We start from the raw sequence: 14,654 nt of genomic DNA on the forward strand, positions 1-14,654 counted from the left end.
CAACCGCATGTCGGGAGCACAGAGGGGAGGCGTGGTGGATGTGACTAGGTCCCCCAGCAGCCTGCGTGCACCCCTCGGGTTCTCCACTTGGGCTCAGGCCCAGAGCCTGGCTGGGGGATGGTGTGTGTGGGCTTATGCCCCCAAGGTGGACCTAGGACAAGCCTGCGTGTGTGTGGCCTGCAGTGTCAGCTCTCCTGCGTGAGCCACACCAACCCCTCATCTGGCCTAAAGGACCGTCCCCCAGGCCGGCCCGGCGCCAGGCCCCCTGAGCCCCTTGGGTTCTCCCCGCCCATCTGGGCCACGGACTCAGCACTCCCTGTGCCCTGGGGGCTCCTTAGCAGAAGCTCCTCCAGCCCCATGGAAACCCGCCTAGTAACCAGCTCCCGGGTGCGGCGTGTCCCCTGCTGACACAGCGCGTCCTCAGCCTCAGGCAGTTGAGCGCAGAGCCCCCGGGACCTGCTGGCAGCTGCTGGCGGGTCGGGCGCGCAGCTTGCAGGGGGCCTGCGGCGGGAAGGCCAGTGAGCGGCCCTGCCTGCCCCACCAGGAGGCCCGGGGAAGGACGGGCGACGATGACCTTGAGCCTCCTCGCCTTGCTCTGGCAGGACAGTCCGGGCTGTGGCTCCGCCTGAAGGCGAGGCAGGTGTGTGCCTGCGCCTCGGCGCGCTGGGGCGGATGGTGGAGAGCGGGAGCTTGTGGGGCAGCCTAGCCTGTCGCCCTCACAGGAGGCTGCGGGGACCGCCAGCTAATCGGCCTTGAAAGCAGGATGAGTCCGGGGCGGGGCGAGGGAGCCCCTGCGGTCCTGCCCTGGGGCGGTGTGGCTGGGGCTCCCTGGGGCCCCCCTGGCTGCGCCCGGAGAGGTGCACACTCTCCCTCACGGGCCCTTTTCCTGCGCCCCCCTGTGGAGTGTGGCGCCCATGAGGGAAGCCGGACCCTGGCGCAGGGGGTGTTGTGGTGCAGCTGCCGCTCAGGCGGGCCCCGTGCCTGTGGCTCTCCGTGCACTGCAGGCGGTGAGCGGCGCTGGGGGGTGGCCTGTGCATGGTGAGCGGCTGCCGTCTGCACTTGCCTCTCCTGCTCCCCGCTGGTGGGAGGGCGGCACTTCTGAGGCTGTGGCACCCCGGGCCTGCGGACAGGGCACAGTGCAGCGATCCTTGCCACACTGCTCAGGGTGGACGGGTGCTCGTTTTGAAGTAATTTGTCCCGTGTATGTTTTCCAGCAGGTACATGTTAGGGATTGGCAAATAATTCATAAAATAAGCATTGTTGTGAATTTTAATGGATCAGTCAAACCTTAGCCATCAATGGCTACAAACAACTAAAGTTCCCAATTTTATGATGAAGAGACTGATAACTGGCTGGTAAATGAACTTCCCGTTAGACCAGACTGAGCCCTGCGGGCCACACTGAAAACCTCGGCCGCCCACTTTTCAACCAAGCCAAGTCCACGTACCACGCGAGAGGAGCCGGGGTGCGTATCTCCAGTCGGCTTCACAGCAATGTTGCCAGGAGGGTCCCGGAAGACTGCTTCCCAGAGCCCAGCTCGTGTCTGCAGCAAGCACATGGCACCTGCTGAAGTCCCGTGGCTGTGTGACATCACTGTAGGAGTCTCGTGTGTGGCTAGTGCCTTCTCTGTGCAAATGCATTTGTCCCCCTAACCAGAGTGTCTTTCCTTCTTACAACTTCCCCCTAAATGCTACATAATGTTTCAAGGAAATGTCCTGAGGGGACTTTGTTGTGATTAAGAGTTGGGGGTGGGGGTAGGGAGGGGCCCTTTCCCATCCTTAGAAACAATTTGCTGTTTGTCCATCAAAAAAACCTCTGTTCCCTTTTTAAAGAGAGTTCCTGGTACATGAGATGGTGACCAGGCAGTGTTTCCAGAGGGGCACTTCTGTGCACCGCTGGGGGTCTGTGTAGCTGGATACTGACTGTCATTGGCACCTGCTGTTTCCAGACATGGTCACGTGGTGCAGAGACCTGGCAGGAAGGAGGTTGGTACCCGGTGGAGTCAGGAGCTGGGCCAACAGCTGTAACGTGAGTGAGACCGCGGGCGTGTCGCGGTGTCCTGCGGTGACCGAGAACCTTGCTGGGTAGGACAGCAGGTTGGAGCCGCAGTCTCCTGTCCAGGGCTCTGGCCTTGTCCCTTGTGGAGTCAGGAAGGCTGACAGATCTGCATTACCCGCCAGCTCCCCCCATTGTCCCTCTCCCTCTCTGTCTCTCACACGGGGCATGTCTCCCTGTCCCTGTGCACGCGGAGCAGGGGGCTCCCGGTTGCAGTTGTCCGAGCTGCCTGTGCGCCTGCTCTGCCGATGCCCTTCTGGGGAGAGGCAGGACGCCATCTCACGCCGGCGGTGAGGCCCAGGGCGTGGCGAGCGCCCTCTATCCCTGGCCCCGTGGCCCCTCCTGCCCGGCGCCCTGCATCCCTGTCATCTGGGGACGGGCCCGGGGTGAGGTTAATGCGCCTTTGAGTTTGATGTTAGGTTGACAGACTTGGCAGCGCGAAGGGCGTGAGCCTAGTGTCCTAGTGTGCCCGTGTGCGCTCATGAGGTCTGGGGCTTGCAGAGCTCCTGGAAGAGCGTGGCGGCGGTGTTTGTCATGGGCACGTGCATCCTGTTCAGGGCAGGTGTGGATGGAAGGCACGCAGAGCCCCTGCTGGCCAGGCAGGAGGACACGGTGGCCTTGCGCCAATTTCCCTATCCCTGTGCCTTTGTGGGATGGCCGAGTGGCGTGGGAACAGCAGCAAGCTGCAGACAGGGCCTTCACTGCAACACGGCGGCGGCCCGCGTGGGGTGAGCGCATCTGTGTGCACGCTCGCATGTGGTGGGTGCTCCCACGGCATGTATGATGCAGGCAAGCCACAGCTTCTCCTGCGGAGTCAGCAGACGGCTGAGGACTCAGAACATGGCTGTGGCCTGGGGACCAGCGTGCAGGCCTGGGCCGAGCTCTGGAAGGGACCAGCGGGTATCTGGCACAGAGCCATTGGGGCCCAGCAGGACCAGAGCCAGGTGGCCAGCTCTGTCACGAGTGCTACCCTGGGTTGGTGGGGTCACCTTCACTGCAGCCGCTCGGGGAGGAAGATGCAGGTGACCCCGGCGGGCATGCACCCCACAGGAAACTGGGGGGTGACCCAGGAGGGCATGGGCTGCATGTGGGGAGGCACCGGTGTCCCCCCTGCTCTCTGCTGTCCCTTGCCCAGTCCCTGAAGTTCCCTCAGGTTCTCCAGCTGGACCTGGGCCACCCCGCCCCCATCTATTTGTGTTCAGCTCATCCACTTAGCGCTTCCTCCGAGTGGAGAGGTCAGGTGGCTGTCGCCTTGCGGGGTGGAATCCGGGGGCTGCCCTGTCGTGAAACCTGGTCTCCTCCACGAGGGCTGGTTCTCTGTCCAGGGTGCAGGAAGGCCCCACCATGTGGATTAAACAGAACCATGCTGGCAGCTTTTCCCTAATTGGGCACCAGGAGGAGGGCGTGAGGGGCTGCCCTGGGCTGCAGGCAGACAGCAGCGTCGTCAACTTGCCCCCATTGTCCGCTCCTGCTCTGCTCCTAAAGCCACTCTCTCCTGGGGCCTGGACCTGCCGGGTGGGCGTGTGTGCGAGGGGCAGTTTGCTGCACCACCCCAGCTCTCTTGGGCACATGGACCTCAGGGGAAAGGGCATTTGGGAGCATGACCTAAGCCTTAGTGTTCACGTTTGGCTGGTTGAAAGGACAGCGTGTTAGGTGGCATGTGAGCCCAGGAGAAGGGGCATCATGTTGTGTGGTGTCTTCCGAGGTGGTCAGCATACCCAGTGTTGACCCAGCTCTGCTTCCAGGATCTCACCCGCTCTGGGGCTCCCCGGGGCGTGGAAATTGCTGGCAGGTCGGTCGGGCAGCCTGGCAGGCTCTGCCCCACACCATAACCCAGCCAGAAACTCGGTGCTGCTCCTGGCTTGTGGCCTCCTGCAGGCCACATGACGCCAAATACCCAGCCTGTCCCAGGCCGGGTGGAAGTCACGGAGAGGGATGTTCAAACGACGGATCCACAGATCTCTGTTGCTGAGACCCTCGTCTGGAATGCAGCCATAGTGTTCCCACCTCTTTGGGTTGTGACAATTAAGTGCATTGATATGTAGAAAGTACTTAAAATAGCTCTGTTTTAGCTACTCTGCCTGCCGCCTTTAAAGATGTTCTAGTGACGTTCTATTGAGTTTAGTAATTTTCTTGCTCCAGACAACCTGTGGGTTTAAGAAACCCTTACCTGTCTTGTGGGGTTCCCATGCTGGTTCCCACAATGCTAACCAGTCATGGTGTAGATGTTCAAGAGAAATACTCGTTTTCATGACTGATCAAAGACCTGGTGGGTTTGGGTTTTTACCGTAATCTGTGCCATTGGCTCGGTGGGCCCGTGCTGAGTTGCAGATAAGACTTCTCTTCGTGTGCAGGTGGATCGGCTGGGGCAGCCTTGCTGTTGCGTTCTGTGACCCCAGTCCTGCACGCTTGCCCCCCTCCCCCAAACCATGCCCAGCTGGCCTCAGAGCCCCAGGTGGGAGGTGCACCGTGGTGTTTCCCAAGTTCATGCAGCAGCAGAGCCCCTCCGTCCCGGAGTATGCACAGAGAAGGCACCTTCTGGTGGTCTGACCCCGGAGACCTGGTCACAGGCATCGGAGCCCCCAGAGAAACCAACCATGTGTGCACGTGGGGGCAGGCAGGGCATGAACATGGCCTGCCCATCCACAGAGATCGGCCAAGCATGGCCTTGGCATGTGGGCCACCCCCTCGTACTTGGCCAAGCTGCCCAGGTGTGTGGGGGGGATTCTGAGGCTTCCTGGGGCTCAGTCATCTGCACTTTGTGTAGCATCGAGGCTGGGTGTGTACCATGGCCCTGCTTGCCTAGGACTCAGTGGAGGTAACCCAGCCAACGGCCCATGGGACTGGGCTCCAAAAGCTGTTTTTTAAGTTGTTCTAGTTCAGAAACATTGGGTGGGGTGGCCTTGAGAGCCGTCTGTGGAGTCTGCGATCAGCTGAGTGGGTGATGGCTGGCGTGGGCTGGGACAGGTGGAAGGCACCCAGGGCGTCCAGGCGAAGCTTATGTGATTGCACACGCCGTCCTGTGGCTCCAGGCGGCCCCCTCGCAGGCCGGAGCCGCAGACCCGTCGGGCACGGGCACGCAGCCTGGCACCATGCAGGCCTGGACGCTGACCCGAGGCAGGCCGCTGGGCTCCGGGCAAGCCTGTTTTTGCACAGTGTGCGCTGCGGTCCCAAGGCTTGAGTGGCACCTGCCGCCCAGTGCCCACCTGGGGCAGGTCCAGCCGCCACAGCCTGCTTTAGTCTGGTTCCCTGTCTCCACCCGCGGCTGTGGGCGAGCCGACACCACTCTGAGGAAGAAAATGCTTTTCCCTGACAGCGACTGCAGCCAAGCGTGTTCTCATATGGGGACGTTTATTTGAAAACCTGTAAGGATTTGCATCCTGGGATGAGGGAGTCGGGGAGAGCGTTGGGTGAACTGATTCGTGCTGTGTGTGTGATGTGAGATATTTATCCTAATCCCCTAACAAATGACCAATAAAAGTATCCAGAGTCCAGCCGCCCACAGCAGTGCAGCTATCCAGCCTGTTGAAAGGCCAGATCGCAGAGCAGGTCGTGGACAGAAAGGGAGGCGCCGCTCCGGTCCACGCCCCGGGCCTGGCGGTGGGGACATCCGTCCTGCCCGCGCTGCAGCCCCGGAACTGGCCTCCTTGGAGCCGGGCCCCGGGCTCCGTCCTCTCGCATCTGGGCTTTGCGCCTCTGCGGCCTCCCGCCTTCTTCCTCTGCACACACTTGACTCTTGGTTTGGAGATCCCTGGGTGGGCCTGGTGGCATGGGAATCCCACCCAGGTAAGTTGGTGAAATAACCCCGCCTTGGGCTTTGAAAGTCATAACGGCTGTATTTTGATTAGAAATAAAAGCCTTTGGGTGTGGACGTTCAGCCAGGCTTAAGCAAGAGAAGAGAATCAGCACCCAGCGGACGGTGGCCTGGGCCCCTCCCAGCTGCCGACTCCGTCCCGGAACCTTTCTTGGGCTCCTGTCTCCCTTTGAGCAAAGTCTGAGGTTGCCAGTCACGGCCCGGGCCTGCCTTTCAGCCAGGTTTGGGGCTCCTCCCAGTGTGCTGGGGCCCTTCTCCTGGGACATTTACTGTCTGCCGATGGGGTTTCGGGGTGCCGCCTGACCGCCCTGCCTCTGGTCACTGCCACGCATTCTGTGCCGGGGCTGCGGCTTAGAAGCCCCTGGGAGTGGGCAGGCCTGGGCAGCTGGCCCGTCCTCATTACAAAACTGTCCTAAAATAAAACGCATCCTCGAGTCACTTTGCAGCAGGAGGTTTGCTGCGTGGGTCTGGCTGCCAGGCAGGGGCAGGCAGAGGGAAGTGCCGCCCTGGACTCTAAGGCAGGCAGGCTTGGCAGTGGCCTGCATGGCTCGTTTGCAGTCGGGCTTTCCCTCCTTTGTCGCATCTGGAACTGACTGGGCCCAGGACGGCCGTGAGCCGGGTGACTCCCACGGAGGGGCAAGCAGGCCCTCTGTCCCCTGCCAAGCGGCTCCCCTCTCCCCACCCCACCCCCCGCTGCGCCTGGCCCCCCCCAGGGTATCGGAAGGGAAGCAGGGCCCTCTCCTCCTCCCCGAGGCCCTCCTGACCTCCCTCAAACGTGATATTGTGATGGGCTAATGACCGAGTCCCCATTCACATCTGGGCCGGGACGGGAATGTCGGAAACGGGCAGTCATCTGTGCGGCATTGTGCTCACACAGAGCAGTTCTGTGCCGAGCCGGGCCTCGCCTGACCCTTTCACTGTGAACTGGCCGGTGGGGTGACCCCACTTCCTGCCGCAGACTGACAGTGGAGGGCCTGGCACGCCTGCATCCCCCACAGGCCCACACCTCCTCTGGACCCATGTCACAGTGTAACTTCCACAAAATCCAGTGTAATGAACAAGAAACTTAAAAAGCTAAGCACCAAGCACAAAGCTGCCCTGTCCTCGAAGGAGAGTGAAGAGGCAGGACGGTGGAAATTGGGCACAGGAACAAAGCGGGCAGGGCCACGTGCCTGGTGCTTGGGGCTGGTATCCATAGATGGCGTCACGTGACAGACGTCACCTTATGCCAGCAAAAAGTGTCCTTAATTACTTTTGTTTATACATGAATGCTTTTCAGCTGCCCTGTGCACGGACATGCCTTCATGCACGCGCCAGCAGGCCCCACGCAGAGCACCCTGTCATGCCTCCAGCGGGTGCCTGACCAATGGCACAACGTTGGGGTTAGTTCTGTCCCAGAAAAGTCGTGCATTTGGGCCCCTGCCGGTGAACGCAGGCTGTGGGCTGTGGTCAGGGTCTGGGTTCGCACCCCATGGGCCTTAGAGATTCTGGAACCAGCCTGTGTGCCTGTCAGAAGGAACTCTGTCGGGTCCATTGGATTCTAAACAATTATCTGGAAAGTTGTCCTGTTTGCCTCTGCTTTGTATGTTCAACATAGGCCCTTTGAGTTCCCTCCCACCACAGGGGCCTCTGTGAGTAGGACACGCAGCAGGCGTGGAGGGCCTCCACATGGGGCAGGATGCCACGAGGCCTGTGCCTAGGCCAGGAGGTAGGGAGAGGCCTCCCTGAGCAGGGGACACATGGGCTGGGAATTGCATAAGGGCATGGGGAGGCTTGTGCAAAGGCCCTGGGGCTTGAAGGGTGAATGAAGGCCGTTGGAGGTGCTCTGGGAATGGGAGGCGGCTGGCAGCTGGAGAGGGGAGGGGAGACCCCTGGCCACCTCCCGAGGGAGCCAAGTCCACCCCACAGCCCAGCCTGGGAGACTGCCACTGGCACGGACAGTACACGAGTGTCAGTCCCCTCAGCCCTGTGTCTCCAGTACACAGAGACCTGCCGTCAACCTGATGGGGACAGGGACAGAGAGACAGCCCCAGCGGTGTCAGTGGGCTCAGTCACGTGAGAGCAGCCGCAAAGGGCCTGCCCCTCAGAAGCGCTGGGAACCTGGCGTGAGGCCTGCTGTGGGGCGTCCCCACCGCGGCCTTGACACTGGGCTCCGTCCTCAGTTGCTGGTGGAGCCTGGGGCCTGGTGGGAAGGTTAGGTGAGCGTCTGCACTCGTGGGGCGCACATCACAGGACCTGCCGGCTCAGCACCCAGGCTGTTTTCTGCTGCCCCTGGAACACCCCCAGACTTCAGGGAGCCGCTCTTCCCAGGGGGCTGTGTCCCAGTGGCACATTTCCCCTGCAGTTGTGGAGGCTGAGGGAAGCAGCCTCGTGCTGACAGCATGGTCACTCCTTCCCCCCTGCCCTGCTGCCCGCCGCACACGCCCACACGCGTTCCAAACGAATGAGGTGTGGGCAGCCACAGACCCCCTCATCCAGAACTCAGAAGCTCTCAGGCTCTCTTGGAGCAGGTGCCCCAGCCCCGTTTCTCTCCATGGCTGAGACCCTCTCTGGAGGCGGCCTTGTGCCTCCCTCCTGCCTGCGGAGCCGTGTAGCTACTGACAGCCGAGTTTGGCACTGACGGATTCATTTCCTGACCCGAGGCCACCGTGCTGGGCCCTGGCCACTTCCTCCTCTGTGCCAGGAAGGTGACAGGCTGGCTGGGTGTGGCAGCTGGGGTCCACAGGTGACACAGCCAGGATCTGTGTATCTAATTGTGTCACCTGTTTACACTTGCCGTTTGCAGAGGGCAGGACGGAGGCTGACCCTGCCAACACATTTGGCTGCCCGGCCTGCGGTTTTCAGGGTAGGTCTCCAGGACCCGTTTCCCCAGGCTGTCCCTGCCAGCTCTTAAGCTGGTGAAGAACTGACCTTTCAAGGCATTTGCAAGTCACTGAGTCTAGAGAAATTGTGTGAATGCTCAAGACTGCAGATTTTGGTGTACAGCGGGGGTCTGGTGACATAAGACACAGCCACAGATCACACGATGGCCAGCCTCACGCTGACTCAGAAATGCAGAAGTCCCAGCAGACACGCAGAACACATTGGCTTCCGGATCTGCCTGCCGGCGCCGTGGCCCCTCTGGCTGTATGGTGACTGTCCCCTAGACGCGTGCAAACCCTCCGGCTTCTGGGGATGCCACCAGTCTACCCAGACCCCCGATCCAGACCCTGCAGCCTGGGGCCTGCCGAGCCAGCTCCCCCATCAGCCCGGGGCTCGGCTCGGCTCCTGCATCAGGCAGGCAGTGAGGATCCCTGCAGGCACAGAGCCCTGGGTGTCCTCGTGTGTGCTGTGTGCTCGGAGGCCGTGGACCCCCACAGAGGCCAGGCTTCCTTGCTGGCCGGCAAGTCTTTGAACAGGCAGCAGCGGCCGAGTGGTGCGGCCCACCTCCAGACGTGGGTCTGCTCCGGGTGCTGCCCGCCGACCGCCGGTCTAGGCCCCCAGCTGCCACCCCCACCTGCCCCCACTGCTGCCTGCCTGGCTCTGCCCCTCCCCCTGCCTGGCTCTGCCCCTCCCCCTGCCTGACTCTGCCCCTCCCCCTGCCTGGCTCTGTGCCTCTGACACATTTTAAATGTTGATGAATCCGTCAGCAGGCAGCTTTTGTGCTCTGAGAAACAAAGGTTTCTGCGTACTGTAAACTGAAATTCCTTCTTCCAAGCACGTGACCCCTTAGGTGCTTGCTGAGTGTGTGCCGTGCTGTGGGCTGACCCAGACCCCGCGTGGGAGGCAGTTTCCCCCGAGTGACAGCTGTGTCTGTGTGCTCTTCCCCAGATGAGATCATGCACCAGGACCTCACGCCGCTCTGTGCCGCCGACATCCAGGACCAGCTGAGGAAGCGCTTTGCTTACCTGTCTGGTGAGTGCCAGGGCTGCGGGAGGGAGGGGAGGGCTGCACGCCGGCCGCGGGCCTCCGCTGGGCTCTCCGAGACCGAGGCGGCCCTGTTGGTGGGGAGCCGGGACAGTCTGCGGGGCAGCCTGATCTTTGGGCCCGGGAGAGGCTGTGGCATTGCGCACAAAGATGGTGGCTCTTGGCTGGTCAGCAGGCGGCCGTGGGAAGAGCCAGCCGGAGGCCAGTCCCGAGAGGATGCAGCCCAAGTGCCCCTGGCTGGTCTCCTGGAGTCCAGAGCTTTCCTGCAGCAGGTAGAGTCGGCACAGGACGTGTGGCCCATTCTGCAGCGCCCAGGGCCTTCTGTAGCTCCGTCCGTGGGGGGCTGGCATGGGCAGGCTCCATCCTGGAGTCGCTGCGTCCCAGCCCCTCTTCCCCGTGGGCACGTCCTGCCTGGCTGACTGTGGCTCAGGACCCCAGCCGCTGGCCGGTGTGGCTGCATGGGGCCTCAGAGCGTGTGGTTACGCCCTCGGAGTCAGGCAGGTCACCCCTCTGCCTGGACAGGCCGACCTGCCTCACACGCCATACACTGTAGGGTATCCTCAGGCACTCGGCCTCCGCTGTCCCCTTAGCCAGCAGGTCAGGGTTCCCTCCTGGACCTGGAGAGCCAGCCCTGTGTCCCCAAGGCCACTCTGGGCCTCCGCCCGCTCGCCTGCCGTGCCCCGGAGCAGGGAGCTGGTGTTGGCCAGCCTGCGGCTGCCTGTGAACCCTGGTACAGTTCTGGGGCGTGTGGGGTGACGGCTGGGGACTGTTGGCAGGAAAAGGGAGGCTCTGAGGGCATTTGTCAGCAGCAAGATGGCATCGTTGCTTTTCAAGGTGGCAGGACCCCCGTGAGGGACTACCGACCTCAAGGAAGGAGGGAAGGCAGGCTGTCCTTCAGGGAAAGGAAGTCCCCACAGGACGGGGTCCTGGGCTGTGGCAGCAGGCGCATAGGAAAGGACCTTCAGCCTCTTTGGGGCTCCTTGGAGTCCCCCAACCTCCATGCCTTTCAAGACCCCGAATGCCTCAGAGATTTAGTGCCCTGGTGACCCAGACTCATGACCTTGGCCTTCGTCCAGGCTGTAAATCCCCCGTGAGTACCTGGGAAGCAGGCAGAACCAGGAGGGCCGTGAGGACCCCCAGACATACCTCTGCTCTGTTATTCAGACACTGGTCACGTGCTGGGGACGGGGCGGGGGGCTTTCTGATGCAGTTCAGACCCCAGGTCAGCAGGCTGGGAGCTGTCCTTGGGCCTGATCTCATCGGCCGGGCCCTCAGGGAGCGGGCAGGCCCCACACAGGGGCCTGAGGTCTGATGTGACCAAGATTGCCCAGCCAGCCTTGGAGACGGAGGGGCCACCTGGCGAGGAGGGTGGGCAGCCCCGGGGGCCGAGCGTGACCCAGCCAACACCAGGAGGAGCTCTGGGACCTCGGTGCTGAGGCTGGTGCAGCTGAATTCTGCCAATACCTGAATGAGCCTGGAGACCAGCTGGGGACACCTCCAGCTCAGGGGGAGACCCCGAGCGAGCCGAGAGCCCGGCCCCCGCTCCCCACTCGCACACTGTGAGCTGTTGCACAGACGGCTGTTGCTTTATGTCACCAAGTTGGTGGGAATTTGTTAGAAAACAAGATCAGCATCTTCAGCTGAAATGTCCAAAACAATCCAGACGGTGGGTTTCCATCACAACTCACAGGAACTGCGGGTCACTCAGGCAAAACCCCGGGGGGCTCCTCCCCCCCCCCATCCACAGGACGGCCCACCTTCCGGCAGAAGGAGACAAACTCTGCCATTATCACTGCACCCCCTGGCCCACCCTGGCCCAAACCGCCATCAGCCCAGGCACCCCTGACGCAGGGGGCCAGGTCCCTCTGCCGAGGGGCCGCCCTAGGGATGCGGAGCAGCAGCCTGCCCTCTGCCTGCTGGGTGCTGGCACCCTAGCTCCTTGTCACAAACCAAGCTGAGCACCCTGGCTTGGACGAGGAGGAAGGCCCCTTGGACAGCAGAGCCTACGGCCCTCCACCTGTGGGACCATTGGTAGCTCGGCTGCTCACTGTTGGCGGGCCGGCGGTAGCCCAGCTGCCTGCGGCACGTTGCCATGCCCCCAGCCAGCCTGATTGCCCCTGCCCCCTGGAGTCCTCGTAACCAGGGGCTGGAGCTTCTAGCGGGATGGTGAGTGGCACCCAGGGCCTCAGGGCCTCCCGTGCTGTCCCTCCAAACCCCTGATCCAGTGTCTTCTGGGGACTCATTTGTGACTATTACCAAAAAACCAAACTGCTGTCTCCTAGAACCACAGCTTTCTGGTCTCAGACCCTGTGCTTTTCCCTCCTGTGGGTCATGAGTTGGAAGTTGTCCTGCGCCCCCTTAGCCGCACAGATCACGCTACGTCCCAGAACAGTCGCCGCAGGTCATCCCTTCCTCCACGAGAGCTGCCCCAACCCGGCAGTGCCTTTGGACAACGGGGCGGCCCTTCGCCTGGGCCGCATCCCGCTGCTGTCCACGGACAGTGTGGTCCGCCTTAGTCAGCCGACTTAGCTGCAGATGGCTTTTTAAAAGTAACACAATCAGTGTTGACAGCAGGATTAGCTGTAGCCAAATGGAATTTAAGGGAAGGGTCTTAGGTGACTCTGAGGGGGAGTTCCAGAAAATTCTTGAGCTGTTGCGCATCCAGTTCCCAGTTGGCCAGAGTATCTCTTTCCGTCAGTCACAGGAAAACCCCTGGGCCCACGGAAGCTGGGCTGAAATCAGCCCCTTGCTCCACCCACTACACGTGACTTCTCGAGAAAAAGAAGTTGCCCATGAGTACTCAGAAAGCCCACATCACCACGGGGCTTTGTGGTGAACGTAGGGGGCTTTGTCCCTGGACGAGGGGCTCAAGGAGAATGTGGAGGAAATGCCACGTGGCACCATGTCCATTAGGAGGTGGGCCGGGACCCTAAGGAAGCAGCATAGTGAACCCAAATCCCAGAGTCCTCTCTGTCGCAGCACCCCAAAAGCGCCTGTAGGTGAGGGGCCTGTCCTCCTTTACCACCCTGAACCTGCCTGCCTGGCTGCTCCACCAGCAAGCCTCAGCTCAGGGCTGAGTGGCGCTGAGGGGCACGTTCCCCAGAGGGGCTCACTTCACATTTCCTGCCCGGCGAACAACCCTCCACTGTGAATATGGCTGCTGTTCAGAGGTGAGCCCCAACTGTATCCCTTCTCGCCACTGCCGGATTTGTGGTACACTGACCTGCTTTCCCACGGGTCCTGCCCTTGCAGAAGGGACCTGCCCTCCCGCTCTTAGGGTCTGATAGGCTCACAGCGTGAGGCTTTGCAGTGCGATTATTCAGCGTCTATCGACACTGTGACTGGCTGGACTAGCACACAGCACAGAAGATGCCTGAGTCACCGCCAGCATGCCACGTGGGAGGGGGGCCACTGGCATGCATCTTGCTGCCCACAAGGGGTCTTCTCAGTGGGAGCCTGGGGGTCAGCCACGTGCCCAGGGTATCTGTTGCTGCTCAAACTACCCCAAAACTCAGCTCAAAGCAACCGCACTCATTGTTTCTAATTCCATGGGTGGGATACAGAAGGCTGAGATGGTCATTCCTTTGCCCCCTCCTGGCACCTGCAGGCTCCACCATGGGGCCTGCCCCGCCTGGCAGTGCAGGGCTTCCTCACCGTGTGGTGACCTCAGGTACTTGGGATCACATGATGCCCAGTTTCCAGGGGCAGCTCTGAGCAGGGCGGGTGGACGCTGCGGTGTCTTACGGCCCAGCCTTGGGGTCAGGTGGCTTCATGTCTGCCATGTCCAGTGAGCCAGAACAGGTCACCAGGCCACACTCAGGTCCAGAGGGAAGAGAAGAGGACCCAGCCCTTGAGGGAGCCACAGTGGCCTCTCCAGCCACCCAGGGCGCTGCTAGGCGGGCCTGGAGCTTGGGCTGTGCCTCCTGCCTGTCCCACCTCCCTGCCTCTGCTGCTTCTGTGGGCCACTCGCAGGGCGATTCACACCCAATGCCTACCAGACTGGACACCCGCCCTCCCCCAGGCTCTCCACTCCCGACACCTCATTTGGCTAGAGCCGTACCCGCCGTCCCCGATCCTGAGCGGCACATGGGGCTGCGTTCCAGGGTCCACGTGCGATTTCTCAGGTGTGACGAGCCTCCTGGCTCCGCCTGTGCCCCACCCTGCCCTCCCCTACGGCACTGAGGGGCTGCCTCCCTTCAGAGTGGGTGCATCTCACGAGTGGGCTACGGATGCGCTACCCAGTGCCCACCCGCAGCGGGCAGGTGAGTCGTCAGCCACAGTGTGAGGGGAGTGCCAGGCAACATGAAAGTGGCGCTCACATCACATTTCCACACATCATGGAAAACTAGTTCTGGGGTTAGGAAAGGCGCAGCTTTATGTTCAACTCAGTCTCAGGCAGAAAATGCACAGGAAACAGATGGAAGGAGAGGTGCCACTTGGTGTGGCTGCCCCGTGGCGGCTGTTCAGAAGGGCGACTGTTTTGATTCTCGCTCATTGTGTGCCCCTGGTGTTTCCTTTAAGCTTGCTTTTCTTTCCTAAAAAAAAATAATCTACAGCGCTGAAGCGCTCACCCTTCATTTTGGGTGAAATCCTCGGGGTTGTGGAAAAGTCCCAGCTAAGTGGGGCTCTGCTCTCTCCGCAGGTGGGCGGGGGCGCGACGGCAGCCCTGTCATCACCTTCCCAGACTACCCGGCCTTCAGCGACGTCCCGGACAAGGACTTCCAGAGTGTCATGGCCTATCTCACCAGCATCCCGAGGTGCGTGCGCTGTCTGAGACGCTCGCGCATCCCCCTGGGGTCTGCGGCCGGCGGAGGGCTGGGTTCTTTGGCACATAAGGAGGCCGTGGCTGCGGGAGGCCAGGTGCGGGACCAGAATCCAG

At 61.7% G+C, this 14,654-nt stretch overlaps 1 protein-coding gene across 10 annotated transcripts in view; it reads left to right on the forward strand.

Moving 5' to 3' along the window:
* The window catches only part of MCF2L (MCF.2 cell line derived transforming sequence like), an 87,122-nt gene that overhangs the window by 28,511 nt on the left and 43,957 nt on the right, over positions 1-14,654 (forward strand). For all 10 annotated transcript variants that reach the window (XR_008994601.1, XM_036904771.2, XM_036904770.2 and 7 more), the window contains 2 exons: positions 9,680-9,763; positions 14,418-14,532. Coding sequence is in view for 9 of the 10 variants with exons in the window: in XM_036904771.2 (XP_036760666.1) it covers positions 9,680-9,763; positions 14,418-14,532 (199 nt within the window). In the remaining variant the exon portion in view is untranslated. The remainder of the gene's footprint in view (positions 1-9,679; positions 9,764-14,417; positions 14,533-14,654) is intronic.

This window comes from Manis pentadactyla, chromosome 17, assembly GCF_030020395.1.
Source record: "Manis pentadactyla isolate mManPen7 chromosome 17, mManPen7.hap1, whole genome shotgun sequence".
Classification (NCBI taxonomy): domain Eukaryota; kingdom Metazoa; phylum Chordata; class Mammalia; order Pholidota; family Manidae; genus Manis; species Manis pentadactyla.